The following is a 25,625-nucleotide window of genomic DNA, read 5'->3' on the forward strand; positions in this document are numbered from 1 at the left end:
AGTAGGTGAGCATATAGCTGATGGCGATCCAAACATAGGGATTTCCAAACCAGCTGGAGGTATTTCTACCTCAACATGTTTCGTGGCGAACCACTTCGTCAGGAGGATTTAATGTAAATATGTAGTGCTCATTCTGAAGGTGATAAAAAGACATTTAATCAATAATTCATCTCGACATAACAAAGCATCTATAATCAATGTGTGTCAAAAGACATGGTAACAAACTCGTTGACATAGGTATGGGAGGTATCATTTTTACCTTAAAATGATACCTCCCATACCTATGTCAATGAGTTTTTAATGATACCCTTGATTATTTGACGGTTACCGTACCAGTAAAGTCCCATTTACCCTCCTCTCCCTTCCCCCACCTTTTCCTGTAATTCCTACTGGGAGGTTGGTCTTCAGGATAATCCCCACTACTCTGTACTTTATACCAGGGATGTCGGTACAACGCCAGTTTCATATCTAAACTTAATCCAGGCAACCCCTTATATATATAAAATGACACAGATTCAAAATACTGTTAACAGGCAATGCGTTTAGGGACACATAGAGAATGGTGGGGTGGTTAGTGGGTAATTTTACAAATGGTTAAGATAATCTACATCTTTACTACTATGTGCATGCGGACAGAGGGTAGTTACAAAATAATGGCCTGTGTAAATTGCTGTACATCCAAAAACATCATAATTCGGGTGAGATGACTAATACATGTAATGTAATGTAAAAAATAAAACGTACCTTGATATAGTCCTTCTGCAAGACCTTGATGATAGCAGAGCAGGTCTCAGGGATGATGATACCAAGTGCTTGGGGGGAGATGCCTGTGGTGAACTTGAGATCCTGCAGGCTTCTCCCTGTTGCAAGATACCTCAAAGTCGCAATTAACCTTTGCTCAGGAGTAATTGCAACCCGCATACACGTATCCTGCTTCAGAATATAGGGGGACACCAGGGCAAGAAGACGGTGAAAGATGGGATCCGTCATCCTCAAATAATTCCTGAAGTCATCAGGATTATTTTCCTGGAGCCCCCCCAGCAAGGACATGTGGGAAAATTGATCACGGTTAAGCAACCAATTTTTCGTCCAGGAGGTCCGGTTCTTCTTCCTCTTGCTCATACCTCGCCTCAGAGCAAAAACTCCAACGCTAACTACAGCAAGGGTCGAATCCTCGATCTCCATAATGAATTCTCGAACGATGTCTCGGAAAATAGCGAAATGTCGTCAACCAAACAAATGCTACCGAAATCAGCGCGAGATGCCCAGAAGGGTCACGGCCAAACACTCACTTCCTCTTTTGTAGCGGCGGACGTGCGTGGAACGTGCGTTGAACGTACTGACGTCATTTTCTGTCGGCCGACAAAAGTACAGGGCAAGTCTAGAGCACTTTTCAACAGACAAACAACAAACACGACAGCCCTGGACAAAAGACGGCCGATCGGTCAGCCGACGATCGGTACGTGTGTACGAGGCTTAAGTTTGTAATTTTTAAATAGATTAGTACAGACTATGCCACAATTTATTTTTTTTAACCCAAAAGGGTGTATATGGAATAGTGGAATAGAAAAAAGTGTATACATTTTGAAATCACTCAATAATAGCACATTTGAACACCGCAGTGTATTATCACAGTCAGCAGCACTGAAGGAAAAACGCTGCAAACAACTGACTGATAAAAAATACTTTTTTCTCCCTCCTCCTCAGCAGGCAAAAAGATTGTGTTCACACCACCCCACACACAGCAAAATCGATGTGGACCACTGACCCTGCCTATTCTCCAGCCTCGCCCTAAAATGATCGATAAGATCGGTCACTGCCGGCACTGCAAACCCCCCCCCACACAGCAAAATCGATTGTAGAACAATGACCCTGCCTATCTCCAGCCTCGCCCTAAAATGCCCTAACAACTCGCCCTGCCTGCAGCACTCCGACCTGTCCCCGATTCTGAATTATTTTCGGACACAATATAATTTTTGACTGTCTGTCCCTAATCAGCAGCCAGCACGTATGATGTGTGCTCTGTCCCTGTACTACAGCAGAATGACGCAGCGGCGCTCGGTCTCAAACTTATAAAGACTTGGTCACATGCTTCAGATGGCCATTCACAGCTACTAATACATTTGTAGGCATGGCTGGGATGGCTTAAGGCACACCAGTTAAACGCTTGTTGATTGGCTGTTGAAAGCCCGCCATTAAAAGCGTGCCAATACATACAAACCCGGAAATAAAATGACCGAACACGGATTTTAAACCCAAACATACAGTAAAGTTTTCGGGTCCGTGTTCGGGTAACAAAAATCCAATTATTCGGTACGAACACGAATAATACAGTCCGTGTTCGCTCAACACTAATCAGCATCCGATCAGCACTCTCAGCCAATGGCTGCGTGCACTGACCGGTGTGTTCTTGGGGGGGTCAGAACACAATAGGTATAGTGGGGAAGATCACGAACAGTGACTCCTCCTGAGCTCTTTAGTTTTTATTTTTTTTTCATTCAGCCCGCTGTGTTGGAAAAAAAAACGAATAGTGTGTACCAGACTTTACATGGGACGCCTTCTTAGTCTGACGACGAAGGTGATAGGTTAAAGGACAGTTCTCACAACTTTCACAGTTTATTTTGGGGCTAACTACCCCCACTTGGCCTCCTCATCTTATATTATTTTTTATGCATTACTTACCTCATTCCTGCTGATGACCACTGCCATGCCCAAACTTCTGAGTGGCTGCATTCCTCGAGCTGCGCACCGCTACCTGTGAGGTCGCCCCGGCAAGTAGCGTCGCCCCAGTGTGAACGGGGTCTAAATGACGTGCCATCTAGTAGCAAGACTGCAGGGGCCTACTGTATACAAATAAGGCCAACTATGCACAGTACACTGCAGCCAGCAAGATTAGTGAAGAGCAAGAAAGCCATCTGACCCAGGGGAAGAGGTCACTAGCTGATATGAGGTTGATAGTATGCCCTGTATGTGGAATGGGGGGGGGTGTCCCCCATTTTGTTGCAAGTACAACTGTACTTTAATGTTCCAACTTTAATAATAAAATGAATAAAGAGAACCATGTGCGTGTAAAGTTGCTAAGGTTAGAGGTATTTTCCTGCTACGGCACTGCATAGGCTGTCTATATACTGTCTAAAATGCTAGTTTGGCTGCTGTACTGAACCAATACTGCTGCAGGCTTCTCTTTATATTGCAGTCTGCCAAAACTTAGCTCTTCAGATTTGAAACAATAACCGCACTGATTCTTGTTCATTTTAAATTGCGTCCTGTGATAACACATAGGCAAAAGTTGAGTCAATATGTGCCGTATTTAGACGTCATTCATTTTTTCCCCTCTTTAAGAGTATAGAATCTTTCCGGTCTTCTGGGAACAGGCTTTGATGTTTCTGCATTATATAATAGACACACTTTCCCGAACCCATTTTTATTGGCAAGATTATAAACATTCTGTATTTTTTTTTTTTGTGGGGGGGGGGGGGAATGTGAACAGCCTGTTTCTCTGGGAAAATGTGTTTGACTAAAGCCCCGTACACACGTACCGATCGTTGGCCGACCGATCGGCCGTCAAATGTCCACGGCTGTCGTGTTTGTTGTTTGTCTGTTGAAAAGTGCTCTAGACTTGCCCTGTACTTTTGTCGGCCGACAGAAAATGACGTCAGTACGTTCAACGCACGTTCCACGCACGTCCGCCGCTACAAAAGAGGAAGTGAGTGTTTGACCGTGACCCTTCTGGGCATCTCGCGCTGATTTCGGTAGCATTTGTTTGGTTGACGACATTTCGCTATTTTCCGTGACATCGTTCGAGAATTCATTATGGAACCCGAGGATTCGACCCTTGCTGTAGTTAGCGTTGGAGTTTTGGCTCTGAGGCGAGGTATGAGCAAGAGGAAGAAGAACCGGACCTCCAGGACGAAAAATTGGTTGCTTAACCGTGATCAATTTTCCCACATGTCCTTGCTGAGGGAGCTCCAGGAAAATAATCCTGATGACTTCAGGAATTATTTGAGGATGACGGATCCCATCTTTCACCGTCTTCTTGCCCTGGTGTCCCCCTATATTCTGAAGCAGGATACGTGTATGCGGGTTGCAATTACTCCTGAGCAAAGGTTAATTGCGACTTTGAGGTATCTTGCAACAGGGAGAAGCCTGCAGGATCTCAAGTTCACCACAGGCATCTCCCCCCCAAGCACTTGGTATCATCATCCCTGAGACCTGCTCTGCTATCATCAAGGTCTTGCAGAAGGACAATATCAAGGTATGTTTTATTTTTTACATTACATTACATGTATTAGTCATCTCACCCGAATTATGATGTTTTTGGATGTACAGCAATTTACACAGGCCATTATTTTGTAACTACCCTCTGTCCGCATGCACATAGTAGTAAAGATGTAGATTATCTTAACCATTTGTAAAATTACCCACTAACCACCCCACCATTCTCTCCTATGTGTCCCTAAACGCATTGCCTGTTAACAGTATTTTGAATCTGTGTCATTTTATTACTTTCCCTCAAACAATTATTCCTTGGCCAATGTTTTAGTACCTAGTTTATGATTTATCTTAAACACATCAGTCCATCCATTCCCACCTATGATTGTGTATATTTATGTAATGATGTTAAAACCTTCACTGACCACAAGCCCTTATTGATGTATAAATGCCTAGTTTTACTTACCCATCCCCCCCACCCACATGCTAAATCTAAAAGTCAGCATATACCAAAGCTCTAGCTCAGAGGTCTTCAAACTATGGCCCTCCAGTTGTTCAGGAACTACAATTCCCATCATGCCTAGTCATGTCTGTTAATGTCAGAGAATTACAAGGCCTCATGGGATGTGTAGTTCTGCAACAGCTGGAGGGCCGTAGTTTGAGAATCTCTGCTCTAGCTGGTGAGTATAATGGGCCATACACACTATAAGATTTTCTGAAGAATTTTTCCTTAAGATTTTCCAAAACCAGATAATATGAGGTCAAACCTAAACACTTTCAAATTCTATGCAATCTGGCAGGCCCTTGCACTACATAGAAAAGGTAAATCTGAAGGAAAAAGTCTTCAGAGAATCTTATAGTGTGTATGGCCCTTTACAATATAATAACATTAGGAGGTGTAAAATAAATGTATGTAGATGTTACATCCCCAATCCAAACGATTGCCTTCCTGTTGTTTATATTTTATCAAAGTTGCATAAGCATTTAATAGACAACTGTGTGTGTAATTAATAATGTGATGTGCTCAAGCACTAAATCTTGTTTTTTTGTTTCCCCCACAGTTTCCTTCAAACGCAGAGCAATGGCTGGAGATTTCTGCTCAATTTCTGGAAAAGTGGAATTTTCCCAATTGTGGGGGTGCTATAGATGGGAAGCACGTCCGCATTGTCCCCCCTCCGAATTCCGGCGCATTTTTTTTTATTATAATTATAAAGGATTTTTTAGTATAGTCATGCTAGCCATAGTTAACGCAAACTATGAGTTAATTTTTTTGGATATTGGCAAAAATGGCCGCAATTCGGATGGGGGAGTTATTGAGCAGACGGAGCTCGTCTTCATAACCGCACTCTGAACTTGCCATCCAGGGAGCAAACCGTTGAGGGCATGAGCTTTGTTTTTATAGCAGATGATGCTTTTGCGCTTGGGGAGCATCTTATGAAGCCCTACCCTCAGAGGAACCTCACCCCCGGGCAAAGGATCTACAACTACCGGTTGTCCAGAGCTCGCAGAGTTGTTGAGAATGCCTTCGGGATAATGGCCAACCGGTTCCGGATATTCCTGACGTCCATACACCTGGCACTCTACAAAGTAGATAACCTGGTCCTCTGTTGCTGCATTTTACACAACTTTCTACGCAGGAATGCAGAAAACTATCTTATGCAGCAACTGGATACTGACCCTGCTATGCCAGGTACAAGTGGAGAGGCACAACCTCGTGAGCAAATGGAGTCCATGACCTCAATGCAAGTTGGACGTTCAGGATTGGCATCACAAAGGGCCCGTCAGATCCGCCAGGAATATCTGGAATATTTTGTGGGGAGAGGAGCTGTGTCCTGGCAGCAATCACTGCCACACACCCATTAATGTTCTAAAATATTTTACACACAAGATAAATGTCAGAGATATAAGATTTTTCAACACATTAAACCAAAATTGCAATGATTCTATATTGTGGATTCTAATCATTTGGGCACATATGCCAAACATAATTTTTTGGGTTAATCATGTGTTATATATGTGTGAGTTTGGAAGGGTTAATACATTCATCAGTGTGTTTCTTTACTGTAGTCTCTCCCCAGCTGATCCAAAGTGATGATGGCCATGTGTTATTTTTTATCCAGTGGTGTAAATACAAGGGCCTTCTGCACCCCATTAAATTTCCACAAACCCTCTCACATTAATAACTAGGTCACACCCAAGGTTCATCTAATGTCACCTTACATTGGTGGTCATTGTCCAGAAGGTGCCCATACTATATATTTCATATAATACATTAGGGTATTAACAACGTACCTACACCTGTTATGTTGTGTTCATTTATGACATCCTTCTCACTGCCCACCAATGTTAGGATATGTCAGTGTTATGTGAAACTTGATCATTGTTGATCTCAAAGTGTTATATATAGGTAATGGAAAGTGAACTAGAGCAACGAACCAGCAATACACTATAGATTACACTGATCTCCCTACACTGATTGCTACTGGCAATATCAATGCCATATTGAATCCTAGGACTGCTAGTACCTTGAGTGTTGAGTCACACTTATGCGATGCGGGAAGTCTGCGACTTTGCAGCCTTCCTGCATCGCATAAGGGTGACCCGCCACATACTTTTTGCACAGGATTGTATTCCACAAGTGTGAAGCACTGTGCGATCCAATCCAGATACATCAGAAATAAAGGGTCATGTGCGACCTGTGTGCGGGTTCAGTGCGAATGTAGCCATACAAAGTGTATGGCTCAATTCACACTGCACATCTGATGGCATGTAATATCAGAGCGCCCTGCTCCTTTATTACATGCGATCAGATGTTCAGGGCAAAATCAGCAATACAGTTTGTATGGCTAAATTGGCACTGCACTCGCACAAAAGTCGCACATGATGCATTTATTCAGCCGCATCAGGATAGGATCGCACAGTCGTTCACACTTGTGTGATCCGATCCTGTGTGAAATGTCAGATCGCACTGTGATATGCGTTAAAACTGGGGGGTCTTTAACATTTCATTGACACCTCCAGCAACTCGCATATGGCAGTGTCAAAACTGCTTTCATTAACATGTAAATATGTGAATAGGACAGCCATCATACATTTATTGCTACTTTACACAGCTTTAGACCTGGACCCCCCAACGAAAGTCAAATAAAGAATCGAACACACATTGTTGAATGTAAAAATGTTTTAGTAACAAACATTCACAGGGTTAGGGTTAGGGTGTTGTAAAGTGCTTTTCCCAAACTTGGGTACACCCTTAACAGCTGAGTGTAATAAATATGCGATAAAAGATAATACAAAATGGGTAAAATCAGGAACATCCCAATAAAAACATTTAAAACGTAGTAAAATTTTTTTTTTAAATTTGCCAATCATGTCCACGAAGTCTCACATTTTATTCTGTAATGCTGTTGCAGTCTCCTTAATTTTTTCAAGGTCTGAGCAGCATTGTAGAGCCTCAGTGGTCAAATTTGCAAGAGTGCAACTATGTAAAACATGATCTGTAAAAAAAAATACAACAGAGTCAATGTGAATCACCTACATGAGGTCATAATAGAGAAACATTTGGTGTCCAGTTTATCTTAAATTACTCTCGAGTTAATAACTACCCTGTTCTTAGGCTCTTTTGCCATAGGCTATTCTTCTTCCTCCTGTCCTCCTCTGATGCTGTTGCTGATTATTCTGCCGGTCTCTGGAGCTTACTATATATTCATTAGGGGTGTGAACGCATGATGACGTCATTGTGAGGGCATGGTCATAATGTGTATATAAAGCTGCAGAGACCAGAGACAGGCAGAATCCACGACAACAGCATCGGAGGAGGACAGGAGGAAGAAGAAGAGCCTAGGGCAAAAGAGCAGACAACATAAGAGCAGAAGATTGGACAGCAGAAGAGCGGAGAGGAGAAGATCTTAAGAGCAGAGTGGAGAAGACCGGATGAAGATATTTAAGAACATTTCAGAAACGTCTCCTGTCGTTATTCACATACACTTCCTTTTATGTGGTTAATGTGTAGGGGTACTATGTACCCCATACCCATTCACATAGGGAGTGGGATCTGGGGGCCACCCTTTGTTAAAGGTTGCTTCCAAAGTCCTAGGAACCCCCTGGCAGCATGACCCCCCAAAACCACCAGACAGGGTTGTGGGGATGAGGCCCTTGTCCTCCTCAACATGGGAGCAAGGTGCTTTTGGGTGTGGGGTGCAGAGCCCCCCCTGGCCCAAAGCAACAAAACCCCCCCATGTTGAGGGCATGTGTCCTGCTGTGGTCCAGGGGGGGTTTGGTCCGCTTGCTCGTCCCCTTTCCTGGTCTGCCAAGCTGCATGCTTGGATAAGGGTCTTGTATGGATTTTGGGGGTAACCCATGCCGTCTTTTTGGTGTGGGCCTACCCTCAAACTCAATACCACACACAAAGGGCCTGCTTGGGAACTTGGGGGGGACACCCACGGCGGGTTATCCAATTTTTCTGTGTAGTTCCCCCTCAATAATCTTCACAGCGCAAGTGGCCCCGCAAGTCAGATCATCCTGATTCGACTTACGGTGCGACTACCATTCAAATAAAGAGGCTCCCATAGGGAACTAGTGTTTACAAATGGAGGCTGAAAATAACGCTGATAAAAGCAACATGGCAAAACGTGCGATTACGCAAATTCTCCAAAATAAAGAAAACACGTATTTACAGCTGCTTTTCTGGCGTTAAACAAAGCTTTGACACATCTTTTAGCTCATGCCCCGTGTGCAAGGGGCCTAGAAACCTGCAAACGTCAAAAACATATTTTTTATGTAAAATGTCAATCATGTGCGCAAAACTATTTAATCATGTGTGTAATATATAATCATATAGTCACAAATCTAAAAATAATGACGAATTTACACTATATGATTATATAATGGACACATATTTTCAAAGCTTGCCACACCTGATTTACATTATTGAACAAACTGGTCGTTCCTTTGAAGCATTACATCAAATACAGCAAATGACAAATACACTTTAAAAATCATTATTTAAAAACCTACGTGGGCAAACAACTGGCTCTCCGACACTTGGTCCAGAATCCTCAACATTTTCAGATGTGCCGGCAAGGCTGCTTGGCAAGTTGCCATGAGATTTTGTTTCGGATGTATGAACATCCGATCCGGCTGGAGATGACACATCCTCGCATGAGGGAACATCTGCAATGTAAATTTGTAAGGGAATACAAGAATATAAGGTTAAACAATCATTGCAAATACACATATTTCTATTATCCCACTACCCAAAAATCTGTGCCTACCAACCTTCATGTTGCTCTGGTGGCTGCACACTTGTTGGCTCCAGCATTATTAACTCTGGAAGAATGTCTTGATCTACATAATACAAAAAAGTTGCCATATCATAAAAGTCACAAGAGGTACATTTGTTAGGACATGGTGCCCTGCTTGATAGCTATTTTATGAACAAATATTAAGACATGTACATGGTTATCTCCTAAAAATATGGTACATTAATGTTTGACTGTGCATAGGAACCAATTACCTTTTGGAGAATGTGTGCCAGCATCTTGGCCCATGTCCTCAGCTTCTTTCCTTCACTGTAGATGGAGCTGCCAAATTCCCTGCACCTCTCCTCCTCCTTTCCCATTCTTTGGATTTTAGTTTTCTTTTTTCTCCTATTTCAAGGTTAGAATAATAGAATAATAATATGTGAATAATAGGAATGTTTGCAGAGAAAATTCGTGCCAAGAAAGAACATTCGTTGCAATACAATACATATATTTTTAACTATGGCTTCCTGTCTTTTAATGTAATATACTAAAAAATCAACAATAGATCGATCTAATCACGACATGAACAATAAAATGAGTAATAGTACTTTCTCTTACGTCTTCCGACAGTCGCCGCCCCCTGTAAGTCATCACTGTTGGGTATTGTCATCTGCTCCGCAGGAGTAGCTAGGCATATAGACTTAGTTAAAAACAGAAGGCATTTGCATGTGTACACCTCTGGGGGCTGTCCCATCTAGTCAATACCCCCCTGTAGTGCCACTCCCAACTCAGTTTTAATTTGCCTAGCATCAGGATTAGTTAGGCTTTCCCTGTGCTGGGGCTTCGGTCTCAGCCTATCTTATTTTTTATTTGATTTCTTGAAAAATGTCAGTTTTTTCTTTCTTTACTAGCTGTTTATTTTGTCAGCTTTAGTGTTAGTCGACTCTTCGGATGAAGATGGACATGCGGTGCTGGGATTCGGACTGGCCGCCCTGGTTCTCCAGGGCACAGAGGGTCAGATGGACCCCCAGCCCGCCATCGAGCGTTCAGCTATGGTTCGCCCTGGCGTTATGAACGACCCATCCCTGTGCGCAGCAGGGATGCAGCTGTGAGGTGGCTACCTCACTGGACGCATCTGCGACTCAGCAGTGCAATGTCCCTGGCAAACGGCATTCCCTGTCAGGTGAGGACAGCGGCTTTCCGTTCTGTGAGGCTCCCCACGCCATCAGGTACAGGTAAGTACTTCTGTGTGGGGCGGGTTGTCACCGCGGGTACGCCATTTTTTACATACACTGGGCAGGCATGTGTGCTTCTCTATGGGCAAAACAACATGCCGATTTGGCGCCATTCGCCGCCATTTTAGCGGTGACCGACCGCTTGGTTCGGCCGCATGTCGGCGGCCATGTTAGTGAAGTCTCCCATAGGTTTCTATGGGGCAGCCATTTTCCCTGGGTCAGGCAGCAGCTTAGTTCAGCCTACTTTTGCAGCACTTCCTCTTTCCTCTGAAGCAGGACAGCGGTGGCAACACTCTGCGGGGCTCTCAATCATGGATGAATTGATTATTTCTGTGAAGGAAACTTTACATTTGGAGGATGAGCCCAGTCCTCCGGGCGTTGTGTCCTCCTTTGGGACGCACAGGACCCGCAAGTCGGCGCAGGTTTTTCCCTGTCCCGCTGAGTTTCATTACACTCTTAATGAACTGTGGCGCACGTTAAAACGTCCGTTTGTGGTGCCTAGTCGGTTCAAATTGCTTTATCCCTTTGCACCGGCTACGGAATCGCGCTGGTGTGTGCCTCCACAGGTGGATCACACTGTTGCTGTGTTAAACAAGGCTACCTTGGTTCCTACGGAGGATTCCCCGGTTTTCCGGGATCCAACGGACCGGCGTTTGGAGTCTTTGGCCCGCCATTCCTATACGGTGGCGGGCTCTCTGCTCAAACCCATTTTCGCGTCCGTGTTAGTGGCGCAGGCGGTTGCTGATTGGACTAAGGTGCTTAGGAGCAACCTCGCGTCTGATGATGTTCCGCCTGCCCGGCTGGAAATGGTGGATCAAATCCATCAGGGAATCATGTATCTGTGTGATGCGGCCTTGAATGAGGCCCCCTTGGTGGTGCGTCTCTCCAGCGTCTCGGTGCTTAACCGACGACTGATATGGCTGAAGAGCTGGTCGGCTGACCAGTCCTCCCGGAAAACAGTTGCTCATTTTCCCTATGCTGGCTCTCCCCTTTTTGGCGAGGCGTTGGATACCCTGGTAAAGGGCGTCACGGGGGGCAAGAGCACTATGCTGCCCCAGAACCCTAAGCACAAGCCCTTCTGGGGCAAGCGGGGCTCGGCGCCTAGATCCACTCAGGGTTCCTTTCGTGCCTTTCGGAACCAATCCAAGGGCAAGCTCTTCAAGTCCCAGGGAGGACAGAAGAAGCCCTGGGCGGGTAAGCAGAAGTCAGACAACGCCGCTTCGGCGGGCCAGTCCACCTCTGCCTGAAGGGACGCCCTCACCCGTTTCAGGGGTGGGGGAACGTTTGCACGGTTTCCTCCAACCTTGGCTGCTCCGGATTTCGGACAGGTGGGTTCAGGAAATCGTTCGGTCTGGATACAAGATCGAATTTCTTTCCCGGCCAGCGGACAGATTCTTCCCCCCGAATCTTCATTTACCTCCGGGCCGTCTGCAGGACCTGCACCGTGCGGTTCAGGACCTCCTGGCTCAGGGAGTGATTGTCCCGGTACCTCACCGGGACAGATTTCGGGGGTTTTTATTCCAGTCTGTTCACTGTGCCCAGAAAGGAGGGCAAAGTGCGTCCTATTCTGGACCTGAAAGCTCTGAACCGCTTTGTGCGAGTTCAAAAAATTCCGTATGGAGTCTCTCCGATCGGTGGTGGCTTCTCTGAGCCCAGGAGAATTCCTGGCTTTGATAGACCTCAAGGACGTGTACCTACATATTCCCATCTTCGAGGGTCATCAGCGGTACCTGCGTTTTGCCGTCGAGGAGGACCATTACCAGTTTGTGGCGTTACCTTTCGGTCTCGCTTCGGCTCCAAGGGTCTTTACCAAGGTTTTAACGCCAGTTCTGGGCCTACTGAGGGCTCAGGGCATTGCGGTCTTGGGGTATCTGGACGATCTCCTCATAAGATCAAGTGTCAGTCAGGATCTGGTGCGCGATCTGTCCACCACGGTCCAGACGCTTCAGGAGTTCGGATGGACCATCAACATTCAGAAATCATCATTGTCCCCTTCGGTTCGTCTTCCCTACCTGGGGGTGATTCTGGACTCTGCTCAGGCGAAGGTGTTCCTGCCGGAGGACAAGCTCCGAACATTGCGGGACGAGATCAGGTCCCTCAGGGACGTACCGGCCTCGTCTCTCAGGACCTGTATGCGGGTCCTGGCGTTAATGGTGTCGGCCTTCGAGGCGATACCCTTTGCTCAGTTTCACACGCGTGCTCTCCAAGCGGAGATCCTGGCCAAATGGGACGGACTGGCTCAGTCCCTGGACCTCCGTATCTCCTTGAGTCGTCAGACGAGATTGGCTCTTTTGTGGTGGCTCCAGTCCCCGTCGGTGACAGAGGGCAAGTCTTTCCGTCCGTTGGTTTGGACGGTGATCACCACGGATGCCAGCCTGTCAGGCTGGGGTGGAGTCCTGGGCAACCTGTTTGCCCAGGGCACTTGGTCGGCGGAGGAATCCCCTCTTCCGATCAACGTCCTGGAATTGCGAGCAATAAAGCTCTGCCTCCTCCAGTGGTCGGACCGCCTGCAGGGTCGTCCTGTCCGGGTACAGACGGACAATGCTACCGCGGTGGCTTACATCAACCACCAAGGGGGCACCAGGAGTGCTTGGGCGGCCCGGGAGGTGACCGACATTCTGTCTTGGGCCGAGATTGGCCCGGCAATCTCGGTGGTTCACATTCCGGGTGTGGACAATTGGCAGGCCAACTATCTGAGTCGCCAGACCCTGGACCAGGGGGAATGGTCCTTGCACCCGGAGGTCTTCCAAATGCTGTGTGCGAGGTGGGGATCCCCGGACGTGGATCTGTTCGCATCTCGGCTAAATCAAAAGGTGGAAAGGTTCGTGGCAAGAACGCGCGATCCCTTGGCGGACGCCTCGGATGCGTTAGTGGCCCCTTGGCATCAGTATCGTCTGATGTATGCCTTTCCTCCGATTCAGTTACTGTCCAGGTTCCTCCGCAGGCTAGCCTCAGAACCGCACATGGTGAATCTGGTAGTGCCAAACTGGCCTCGCCGGTCCTGGTACGCCGACGTTGTTCACCTGGCAGTGGCGCCCCCGTGGCGACTGCCAATGCGGGAGGATCTTCTGTCTCAAGGACCGATCTTCCATCCTGCTTTACAGTCGCTGGCTTTAACGGCCTGGCTGCTGAGACCCAGGTCCTGAGGGACAAGGGTCTCTCCTCTGAGGTTATCCCTACTCTAATCAAGGCTAGGAAATCCTCCTCTGGTAAAATCTATTACCTTACTTGGAAAGCTTATTTTGCCTGGTGTGAGTCCAGGGGGTTCTCTCCTCGCTCATACTCGGTGTCAAGAGTGTTGGCTTTCCTCCAGTCTGGAGTGGATCAGCGCTTGGCGTTGGCCACGATAAAGGGCCTGGTGTCTGCTCTGGCTATCCTCTTCCAACGCCCTGTGGCGTCTAATTCCTTGGTCCACACCTTCATTCAAGGTGTGCGACACTTGGCTCCTCCCAGGAAGTGGCTCCTCCCAGGAAGGAGCCTCTGCCTCCATGGGACTTGAACTTGGTTCTGTCCGTGCTACAGCGTGCTCCCTTTGAAAATATCAGGGAGATCTCTTTGCCTCTGTTGTCTAAGAAGGTCGCCTTTTTGGTGGCGATCACTTCGGCTCGCAGGGTGTCGGAGCTGGCGGCGTTGTCTTGCCGCTCACCTTACTTGATAATCCACAAGGACAAGGTGGTGTTGAGAACACTCCCGTCCTTTCTTCCAAAGGTGGTCACTGAATTTCACCTTAATGAGGAAATTGTCCTGCCTTCGCTTTGCACGAAGCCTAAACATCCGAAGGAGATTGCTTTGCATTCTTTGGATGTTGTCCGGGCGATCAGGGTTTACCTGTCGTCTACAGAATCCTTTCGTAAGACGGATTCTCTGTTTGTTCTTCCTGAGGGATCTCGGAAGGGCACAGCTGCGTCTGCAGCTACCATTGCCAAATGGATCAGACAGACCATTGAGCAGGCTTATGCTTTGAAGGAACGGGTTCCACCTTTTCCTGTTAAGGCGCACTCTTCTAGATCTGTGAGTACGTCCTGGGCTTGTTGGCATCGGGCCTCGGTGGCCCAGGTGGGCAAGGCTGCGACTTGGTCATTGGTGCACACTTTTTCCAAGTTCTACAAAGTAGACGTTCTGGCATTGGCTGATGCTTCCTTTGGCCGCAAAGTTCTCAGTGCGGCGGTGCCATGAAGGGCCCTTGTTTTTTTACGGGTCCCTGGCTGTTGGTGTTTGCTTTCCTGGGCTGTTGCTCCTGTTGAGCATTGTTTTTTTCTGTTGCCCAGAAGGTTCTCTACAGTGCATGTAGGATTCCTTTCTCTGATGTGGGTACTGTGGTACTTTGTTCTAAGGTTGCGTCTCCCACCCCTCATGTCTATACTGCTTTGGGACATCCCAACAGTGATGACTTAGAGGGGGCGGCGACTGTCGGAGGACTCAGAGAAAGGAATTTTACAGGTAAGATTGTACAAAAATTTAGTTTTTTATATAGACATTATAATCTAGACATGTTAATACAACATACACCAAATTTCAAAAAAACATATTGCATGATAAAATAATTAACTTACTTTTTTTCAGAATACAATGGATTTGTCCAAGCTGATCTTGCTCACGATGTTTTAGATCAGACCATCGTTTCCTGATTTGGTCTTTGGATCGCTCCACACCGTACTTTTTCTTTAAACAGGCCACCACCTTGTCCATAATGCGGTCTTTCCTGGCATTGGGCCTCTCGTAATTTTCTATCTTGCCATCATAGTCCATCCTTTCTAGGATTCTAACCATCTCCACCATTTCCCCCTTGGTCATGGGTGTAGCTTTGGTTTTTCTGGTGGCCCAACCACTTCGGCCCACACTAGTAGTTGAACTCTCAGATCTTTGAGACATGTTTCTTGCCAAAGATTGTTCCACCGCCTCAGGTGTGTGTGTGTGTCGCATGTAGGCCTGATCTTCGGCACGTACATACCCCTGCACAAGCCCGCCACTAGAGGAGGAGTTGACGCATGTGCTGTATTTAAAGGACGCCAGATCTTTCGGTCGACTATTCGCTAGCGGACATATCGTTGGTTGGAGCACGAGCGATCGGCGAATCACGACTCTTCCCCGCAAACAAAGGTACGACTATTTGATTATAAAGTGTGTGTTTTGGGCCCTATACAGCTTTTATTGGGAATATCTTTATTATGTCCCAAAATACATGCTATTTTACTATGTTTTGTGTTGTGTTGTGTCTTGCAGGCATATACTGTACTGCAAAATGGTGGACACTTTCAACAACCATGAATTTTTGCTCCAGTTTATTGAGGAGTACAGGCAACTGCCCTGTTTGTGGCAAATCAAATCTGCAGCCTACAAAAATAGGCAGATGAAACAACAGGCCTATGAATATCTAGTGGCCTTGTACAAGCCCATATATCCGAGGGCAAATATAGATTACATAAAGAAAAAAATAAGCAGCATTCGGACTGCCTACAGACGAGAGGTGAAAAAAATAGAAGACGCCACAAAGTCTGGAGCTGCTGCAGATGATGTCCCTGTACCACGGCTGTGGTACTTTGACAACCTGAGATTCCTGGCAGACACTGAGGAATCCAGGCCATCCATCTCAACACTGCCTTCTACTTTGTCAGAGGCCTCAGTCTCAGTTGATCCCAGCCAGGAGGAAGATATCCTGGAGGAGAGTTTGACTCGGGTATGGCATTTCACAATATATTGTCTGCTAAAAATGTAATCATGTAACAAAATTATAAGCAAAACCATAATTGACCCTTTATGTAAACGGGCATAGCAAGGGGTTGGCATGACAGGCAACCGCCAGGGGCGCAGGCCAGGGGGGGGGGGGGTCGCAAAAACATTGGCATTGTTTTAGTGATTTTTCCAAAATCCACTCAGCCTGCACACCCCAGAACCCCCAGTTTGCATGCGGATGCATGCAGGTTTAAAACATTGAGAGCTGCTTCATGCAGGTGTAAAACATTGAGAGCAGCTTCATGCAGGTGTAAAACATTGAGAGCAGCTTCATGCAGGTGTAAAACATTGAGAGCAGCTGAGCCAACAGACCAGGAGACTGAGACTGCCTCTCACTGCATCCCCAGCACACCTCCGGTCTTAACAAACACTGCTGCATCCCCAGCACACCTCCGGTCTTAACAAACACTGCTGTAGCCTCAGCATTCCTCCGGCTCAACCTTTTTTTTAAAAAACTAACAAACAGCTCCTGCAAATGATACATCCATCCTTGCTTCCATGTCTCTGGTCTCTCACTCCGGGTCAGCAAGGCAGGTGGCTTCCTTTTTCCTGTTTACCTGCACCGCTTCACCCTCAATGCCCTACATCAAGCCCTCTGCAAGTTCAGGCCCCTCTCTCTCTGCAACCCCCCTCCTCTCTCTCTCACACCCCCTCTTTCTCTCCCTCTCTCTATCTCTCACCCCTCTCTTTCTTGTTGTTCACACCTGAGACAATGATTGCCCACTAGAGAGCTCTACACTGGGCAAACAAGGGACAAATGAGAAACATTTAATGCCATTTTAGATTTTTTTTTTTGGGGGGGGGGGTTACATTTTTACATTGATCTTGGGGGGGGGGGGGGTTGTTGCCAAATACAGCTCCTCAACAAGGGCTAGATACGCCACTGTATGTAAAGTCTGCTATTTGTTCACAATAATATAACAAACATGCATTTTTATATACACTATAACATTCTAATCAATTGTTCATTTCATCAACAGGGAAGTATCACTGAGGAGGAGGCAGGTTGCAGCCAGGAGCCTGGGGAGCCCTCGCAATTATTTCCACCACCACCTCCTGCAAAACGGAGGCAAAAGAGGAAGCACGTGGATGATATCACAGACCAATTTATTAGCGAGGCCACCATAGCCCTCCGTCGGAAACCGGAGGCAAATGAGTCCTTCGGGAATATGACGGGCAAAATTTTAGGGCAGGTGGACCTTCTGCAGCGGCACTATGCCAGAAAAATTATTTTGGATGTGCTGCAAAAGGCGGAAAGGGGCTTCCTTACGGAGCACAGCCACGCATGCGAGGAGCACCCGTGCCCTCCACCTCCACAACAGCCACCACCTCGCCAAATGCCACATGGCCAGTGGCAATATGGCCAGCATGATACCAACATGCCCTCATGGCAGCCTGATTATAGTTATCAGCAGTTATAATTTTTGTACCCTGTTATTTATTTTACCCGTTTCTGATTTTCTAAGTTAATTTTGTCCAAATGGACCTGTTTATTTTTATAATACGGGGAGAGTATTAATGTTTTCTGTTTGATTTTTGTGATTTAAAAAAATAAATAAGATTGCACTTAAAAAATGGCGTATCTTAATTTGTTAACATGTTTAATATTGTGCATAACCAGCAAAATATGTTTTATACATTAATTCATAAAAGAATAAAGGGACATATCAATAGTTAGATCTTTGCAGTCAAAATACAAAGATAATGGTGAAGAGTTAACATTATTTAATTTTAAATTTTGATAGAACAGATAGAATAGACAAACATTATCTTCATCATAACAGAACACATGCCTTTTTATTTGAAAAGTATGGCATTATGAGCAGCATCTTCCTTCTTCTCACATTTATCAAGATGAGCATGTGCTCCGCATTTCACATATTTTTTGGACTGCCGCCAGCCGAAAGTTCTTTCTGGATCAAATGTTGAGTTTACTTGAGAAAATTCTTCCGGGACGTTATTTGGTTCCGATCATGCGTGTTGAGATTTGTAGATGTGTGTCGGCCGAATTCTGTACTGACTGGCGAACAATCGGCCGTTCTGGTGTCGGCCTACAAAAATTTTAATGCTTGCACGACAGATTCTGTTTGGCCAAAAGTGCGCTGTCGGCTGTCGGAAGCATCATACTAACAAGCCGAAAATCGGCCGATCGTTCGGCGGCTGAACATTTTCGGCAGACAATCGGTACGTGTGTACGGGCCTTAAGGCCTCAATTCTGACACTGCTGTGAGCTCTACTACAGTCCAGACCACTGAAAATTGTCGTCTCAAGTTCTGAATCAAAACTCAAGATGCGCAGATTGAAAAGATTTTCTTACCAAAAGAGGTGCAGAAAAGTTGACTTGGTGGTTGGACACCAGTAATGATAAAGCTGGATACACACTATCCAACTTTTGTGGTTAGATTTCCTTCAGATTTACCTTTTCTATGTAGTGCAAGGGCCTTCCAGATTGCATACAAATTGAAAGTGTTTAGGTTTGACCTCATATTATATGGTTTTGGTAAGTCTAAAGGAAAAAGTCTTCAGAAAATCTTATTGTGTGTATGGCCCATAATGGGCCATACACACTATAAGATTTTCTGAAGACTTTTTCCTTTAGATTTACCAAAACCAGATAATATGAGGTCAAACCTAAACACTTTCAATTTGTATGCAATCTGGCAGGCCCTTGCACTACATAGAAAAGGTAAATCTGAAGGAAATCTAACCACAAAAGTTGGATAGTGTTTATCCAGCTTTATGCCCCGTACACACGTGCAGATTATCTGAAGACTTTTGTCTGTAGACTTACCAAAACCATATAATATGAGGTCAAACCTAAACACTTTCAATTTGTATGCAATCCAGAAGGCCCTTGCACTACATAGAAAAGGTAAATCTGAAGACAAAAGTCTTCAGATAATCTACACTTGTGTACGGGGCATTAGTCTTGAGCCTTCACCACCTACCTATTGCATACTACTTAGCTTACTAGAGTTGTGCAGATTATAGTCTTCTCTATTAATAGCCCAGTAATTTGTAACACAGTCAAATATTGTATATGGTTGTATTAGGTCTGTCCCTACACCTTACAGATATTTAGTAAATCATGGGTTCACAGATCAGCAATTAATCTGTGATATATTAGATTGGGATTCTCTCTGGGTGGTCACCATTGCTCAGTTCAATTTAGAGATCATCTTTTGCTGTAATGCTTCGGCATTGCAGATTTTTTTTTTTTTTTTTTGATCAGTACAGTGGAAGGCATTAACTTTTTAATATTGCCACAATTTAATTAGGCTTTAAAAAGAAGTGGGGTTTGTGTGACTCCACTGGTAATTGACTGCACTACTTTAACAGCAGTAGGTTTAAACATTCGTTAGCACCAGATTGTTTGGAAACCATTTACTTAGTGTAGAAACTTTCTCGTCTGTCTTTTGTCAAGATCCAAATCTTTAGACACACTTTGGAGTTGGCTTCCAGCAGTGTTCCTCCCTCACACTCTCTAATTTCATACTTGTTGATTTGACTGCAGGATAAAACTGTTATTCAAGACTTTGTTTCCAACTTTCTCTTAATCCACTAAATAGGGAATTATGTCTGTTGGGTTCTAAGAGTTTCATGACCCTTTATAATCTAAAAAAAACTTTTATTGAAAACAACAGTTTACTCTGGACCATTTCTTGTCTGTTTGCTCCCAATTATACCAACTTTAAACAAGGGATCATATATATTTCTGTCTGCTGTAGATTGTTAGCTGAAGTGGTTCCTGTCTCCTCACACCTGGTACTTATTTTCTCACTACAAGACAGAGATTATTATCTTATTTACAGAGCCCTGACACATAGAGATCCTTTGTCCACACCATGGAATTATCACCACAGAATAAGATTGTAATAAAAAAGATGTATTTTCTTTTAAGTATTAGATAAGATTTCAGGGAGCTCCCCTTAAAACTTAAATACTCCAGTGGTTTGGGGAGAAACATGATTGAGATCTTGTGTATAAGATGATTATCTCATTTTTTGCTGTGTTGATAGTGTCCTGTCAGTCTTCTGGCCTGTATTTCAGGGCCACATTGAGTTGGGATGTACAGTGGGTACGGAAAGTATTCAGACCCCCTTAAATTTTTCACTCTTTGTTATATTGCAGCCATTTGCTAAAATCATTTAAGTTCATTCTTCTTCCTCATGAATGTACACACAGCTCCCCATATTGACGGAAAAACACAGAATTGTTGACATTGTTGCAGATTTATTAAAAAAGAAAAACTGAAATATCACATGGTCCTAAGTATTCAGACCCTTTGCTCAGTATTTAGTAGAAGCCCCCTTTTGATCTAATACAGCCAGGAGTCTTTTTGGGAAAGATGCAACAAGTCTTTCACACCTGGATTTGGGGATCCTCTGCCATTCCTCCTTGCAGATCCTCTCCAGTTCTGTCAGGTTGGATGGTAAACGTTGGTGGACAGCCATTTTTAGGTCTCTCCAGAGATGCTCAATTGGGTTTAAGTCAGGGCTCTGGCTGGGCCATTCAAGAACAGTCACGGAGTTGTTGTGAAGCCACTCCTTCGTTATTTTAGCTGTGTGCTTAGGGTCATTGTCTTGTTGGAAGGTAAACCTTCGGCCCAGTCTGAGGTCCAGAGCACTCTGGAGAAGGTTTTTGTCCAGGATATCCCTGTACTTGGCCGCATTCATCTTTCCCTCGATTTCAACCAGTCGTCCTGTCCCTGCAGCTGAAAAACACCCCCACAGCATGATACTGCCACCACCATGCTTCACTGTTGGGACTGTATTGGACAGGTGAGCAGTGCCTGGTTTTCTCCACACATACCGCTTAGAATTAAGGCCAAAAAGTTCTATTTTGGTCTCATCAGACCAGAGAATCTTATTTCTCACCATCAAGCCACAAACAATCCCATTTTCCAAATAGGCTGTGTTAGTATCTGTTGGCCCATGTACAATTGGTTGGCAGCAGAGAAGGTTTAATGGTGTATAAGGCTCATGGCCCTCAGTTTTGTAGAACTGCCTCATGCTATTTTGTGTCAAACATTTAAGGCTCTGTTCAGACCATGGCGTTTCGGATCGCGGGCGGAATTCTGCCCGCAATCCCCAATCGGCTCAATTTTGCCGCAATTGTCGACTGTCTAATTGCTGTAAAATTGCGCAAATAGAATCGCGGGATGCATGTCGCCCAAAAGAAGAGCCTAAATGTCAGGGGGAAATATTTTGCAAGACACAAGATAGCTACAAGATTTGATGACGGAAAGCTTTAATACACTAGTGTGGCTTAAAGTGGGACTAAACTCCCATTAATGAGTTTTACCTTACTATAGGCTTACCTATAGCTTCTGTATCTCCTAAACGTGCACTGTTTAGGCGATATTTACTGTAGATGCAGCTGGTTAAATCACCAGCGCATGCGCTCTGAAGGAACAGCATACCCGTGCTATTCATTCAGAGTCCCTTACCGTAAATGGCGGCTCCCGCATGCATGCGCAGGAGTAACATCATCATGGCTCTGGCCACTGACACAGCCAGGGTCCGCAAACCCAGAAAGAAGACCTGGTGAAGATGGAAGTGCCTTCAGTGGTGACAGCGCGGTAAGTTTCACATAATGTTCTAGTATGCGATGAATACTAGCACATAAAAAGCAGTTTACTACTATTTTAAATGGAAAATGTAATTATTCACATATTACGCTTTACCCCTAAAACATTTTTTAGCAGAGCAAGTTTTGTCCATGCTTTTAGGGTTTTCTTAGTACCTCCATGAAATAAGAGTTGTATTAAGACAAGTGGCTAGTTTTAGGATGGTGTTTTACTCTGTTAACACTGCACACTTCCTGCAGACATTTTTTTATCTGCTGTCATTGTGTACAAGACCTTATTAAGCTTTTACATGTATTCCACAATATCCACAAAGGCTATAAATCTACTTTGTGTGCACCATGTGGCTTTACTACCCAGAATATGTTTTTAAAGTATCTAGATGTAGCCTGTGATATTTTTTTTATAAAGTGTATACATATAGCCCATGTAGGGTTCACATGTATTACCTGGCTCTTTCCCAAACAGTATAAAGGACGCCGGTCACCCAAGCAACAGTCCATTCACTCTGGCTCTCATAAACAGTCTAGGGGTTCATCTTTTTGTAGTTTGATGCTTGTAGAACTTGTAACAGGTTTGGAGCATAGGATACTCCAAAACGCATAGAAGACAGCATTTAGAGGACCATCTTCTCCTGAAGCAAACATAAACAATGAACAATCCTTCCCCCCACAGCTGAAGACCACAGGGCAAGTCTCTTAAGCGTCCACTTACCTTGCGCCAATGCACAACTGCTGGTACCCAGTGCGATCTTCAGAGCACTATATAGTCACATGGATCAGTTTTAGGGTCTTTACTCACAAGTCCCCAGGACATCTGCACACCTTCCAGCTTCCTCCAGATCCAATCCAGTGAGTGAAACAGTCCTTTTCTAGATTAGATCCCTTTGGAGAAGTTCTGTAGTCAGTTCTGGATCCTTTCCAGGTCCCAGATCTGCACTACTGAGATCTCACAAAACAGTGGCACAGTCCATAGGTTGCTGCAGGGGCAACAGCCCCCTTGGTCTGGGAACTCTCCTTGCTGGGGAAAAACTATCTCTTTAGAGCTCCAGACTATTTATCTGCTTTTGAGCTTCCATCTGTGGGCACCTCCCCAGGGATTGGTTAGACCCCGATTTAGTTTTCAGGCTGACTATTTGAATTCCCCCTCCCTAAGGTCTAGAAGCTTTTTTTAGAGGCAGGGGAAGCAATCAAACTTCAAAGCCAGTAAAACCCTGAACAGACCAGACCAAACAATCTCTGCTCCCCTGATTTACATAAGGAGCTAAAACTCAATTTACCTAGAAGCCTAACTGGGAAGGCGCTATACCTGTGCCGAGAGAAGAGCTGTGGATGGAACATACCAGGTCTACCTACAACATGCTGCCTGCATAAATCTATAGGGAAGGATATAAGTCCAGAAAAAGAAAAGAGGTGCACTGACCTAGTGCATTATCCAACAGTTTTATTAAAAAATATGAATAAATCATAAAGATGTATACTCACGAACATAAGTAAAAACACGCTCGTAAGGCCGCATGTGTGGCTATCTCTTCACCGGTTGCTCGAATCACCGAACTTGGGAGTGGGGGGTCCTGGATGAGACTCCTAAAGCTGACGTGTTTCGAAGGACTGGCCATTTTCTTCAGAGCCTTCTCACAGCACCATTAGGACAACCCCAGTCCTAGGGGGCAGCAAGGCATCTATGAGATTATCCACAATTTGACCAGGCACCTGTGACACTACACAGTCTGGTGACTCTAGCGCAGGAGTGTGTTGTTCTTTTAAGGATATAAGACTGATCACACCGCACAAGGAGAGAGCAACAGTGACCAATCTTTAAGAGAAACTTCTATTTAAAGGCAAGGTGCAGGAGGGCCATGCCAACTTCAAAGATCTGAAAAAAAGACACCAAGGACACCAAGATTGAAATAATATTACACATGCCTCTTATATTTATAGAATATTTGTTTTGCCCAGTTTTCAATTTTAGACTTATTGATGAATTCTAATCCCTTTTTTGAAATTCTTTACTTTCATTTTGCCAACTGAGGCTCTAAAGATTTAAGAGGATCTCTGATTACTAGTGAAATTACATTTTCCTTCATATGACTGTTAAAACTGGAATATCTAATTTGAACTTGTCTTTTAGTTATCTTCAATCTGTGTTGTCATGGACATTGGTTTGGATGAGATAGCGTTAGCTCATCTATGTAATTCTTCCAAAGCATTTTAGAATTTAAATGCATCTTAAAACTAAAAATACTTCAAATGATGTGTCCTTGGAGCATTTCAGTAGTCTCTTTTGCAGAATATCTAGTTTGGAGGTCTTTTACTTGCATTCCTAAAAACCCCAGGATATACCATATGCCCTGCATATGAAGAATTGGTACTTCTTTTGTTTCACTTTGTTTTTTTTATTATATGCACTTTTACACAGATTTTTTTCTCTTCCAGGAACAAGATCAGCATGCTCATCTTTTGGATGAACAGTATTTACCATATCATGGCCACAACTCTTTTCGTGAAAAGTATTTTAGTGGATTAACAAAAAGAATTGCAAGAGAAGAAAAAGCCAAAGTAGGAGAGAATTCCACAGATTGCAGATCCACTCAAGCGCCACATAATGCTACCAAACGGCAATCGACCAACCAATAAAAAATATGTTTTTAAGTGCAGGAAAGCTCAATAATATAGCCAGTGACTTGACAATCTTGACTGATCTGTATAGAACTCTGACTGTCTGCTGGATTGGCACACAGTGCAGTATTAAGGGAATAATACTCGGTTCTGTGACAAATGTAAACTTTTTTTTTTTTATGCTTTTTTTTGTGCTACAGAAAGATAATTGCTTAGCAGATGACAGAAGCTAAACATTATAGAATTCCCAAAAGTTTTTTTTAATGTAAAAGATTTGAAAGTTGTGTGCAGTTCACATACTGAATGTGTTTATTTACCTCTCAATAGACTTTAAGTATATTCCACTTTTGCAGGTAAATTGGAATAACACCCACTTCATATTTGTTACATTTTACCATTCACATAGCATAACTTAAAATATATTTAAAAATAACTGATTTCCTTTTAAATCGTAACTATACTCCCCTTATATCCAGCAAACTCCAAGCCCGCCACTGAGATCTTCGGGCTGTGGTCTTCCTCGTCTGGATCGCTGGCTGCTGTCATTGCCTGAGCTGAGATGACATTACTTACACATGTGCATGTTGGGTCACATTCAGCATTGCCGTACTTGTGCAGCTTACTTTACAGGGGTGAACAGGCGGGTAAGTAGTTTTAATGCAGAAGAAACAAAGCCTGTCTCTTCTGCATTAAAAATCCCACCTGTCTGCCAATTTTAATTCTTAGCGTAAAGGTTAGCTCCATATTCTCTCTAATTTTGATAAATTCTCCCCATGGTATGTTAATGCATTAAAAAATAACTATTCCTACATCTGCCCCTTAATTGCACATTGCAAACTATTTTAAACAATTTCAAGCTGCATATAGAGTCCTCTGTGTAAACCCGCTCCAAAGAAACAATCAGAAAGGTGAGAAATATTTGTAACATTTTTTATTTAAGGTATGCTGTGTGAACACGTAGTAAACACATTGTGGGGGTTTCTCAAAGTTGATTGCA

The 25,625-nt window shown here is 44.4% G+C and overlaps 1 protein-coding gene across 2 annotated transcripts in view; it reads left to right on the top strand.

Annotated features, from left to right (window-relative positions):
* The window catches only part of TRMT11 (tRNA methyltransferase 11 homolog), a 195,216-nt gene extending 170,165 nt beyond the window's left edge, over positions 1 to 25,051 (top strand). For both annotated transcript variants that reach the window (XM_082252119.1, XM_082252120.1), the window contains one exon: positions 24,446 to 25,051. In XM_082252119.1, coding sequence (XP_082108245.1) covers positions 24,446 to 24,646 — 201 coding nt within the window. In that variant the 3' untranslated portion in view covers positions 24,647 to 25,051. The remainder of the gene's footprint in view (positions 1 to 24,445) is intronic.
* Positions 25,052 to 25,625: the final 574 nt, after the last annotated feature.

Source organism: Pelophylax lessonae, assembly GCF_965119305.1.
Source record: "Pelophylax lessonae genome assembly, chromosome: 3".
Lineage (NCBI taxonomy): Eukaryota > Metazoa > Chordata > Amphibia > Anura > Ranidae > Pelophylax > Pelophylax lessonae.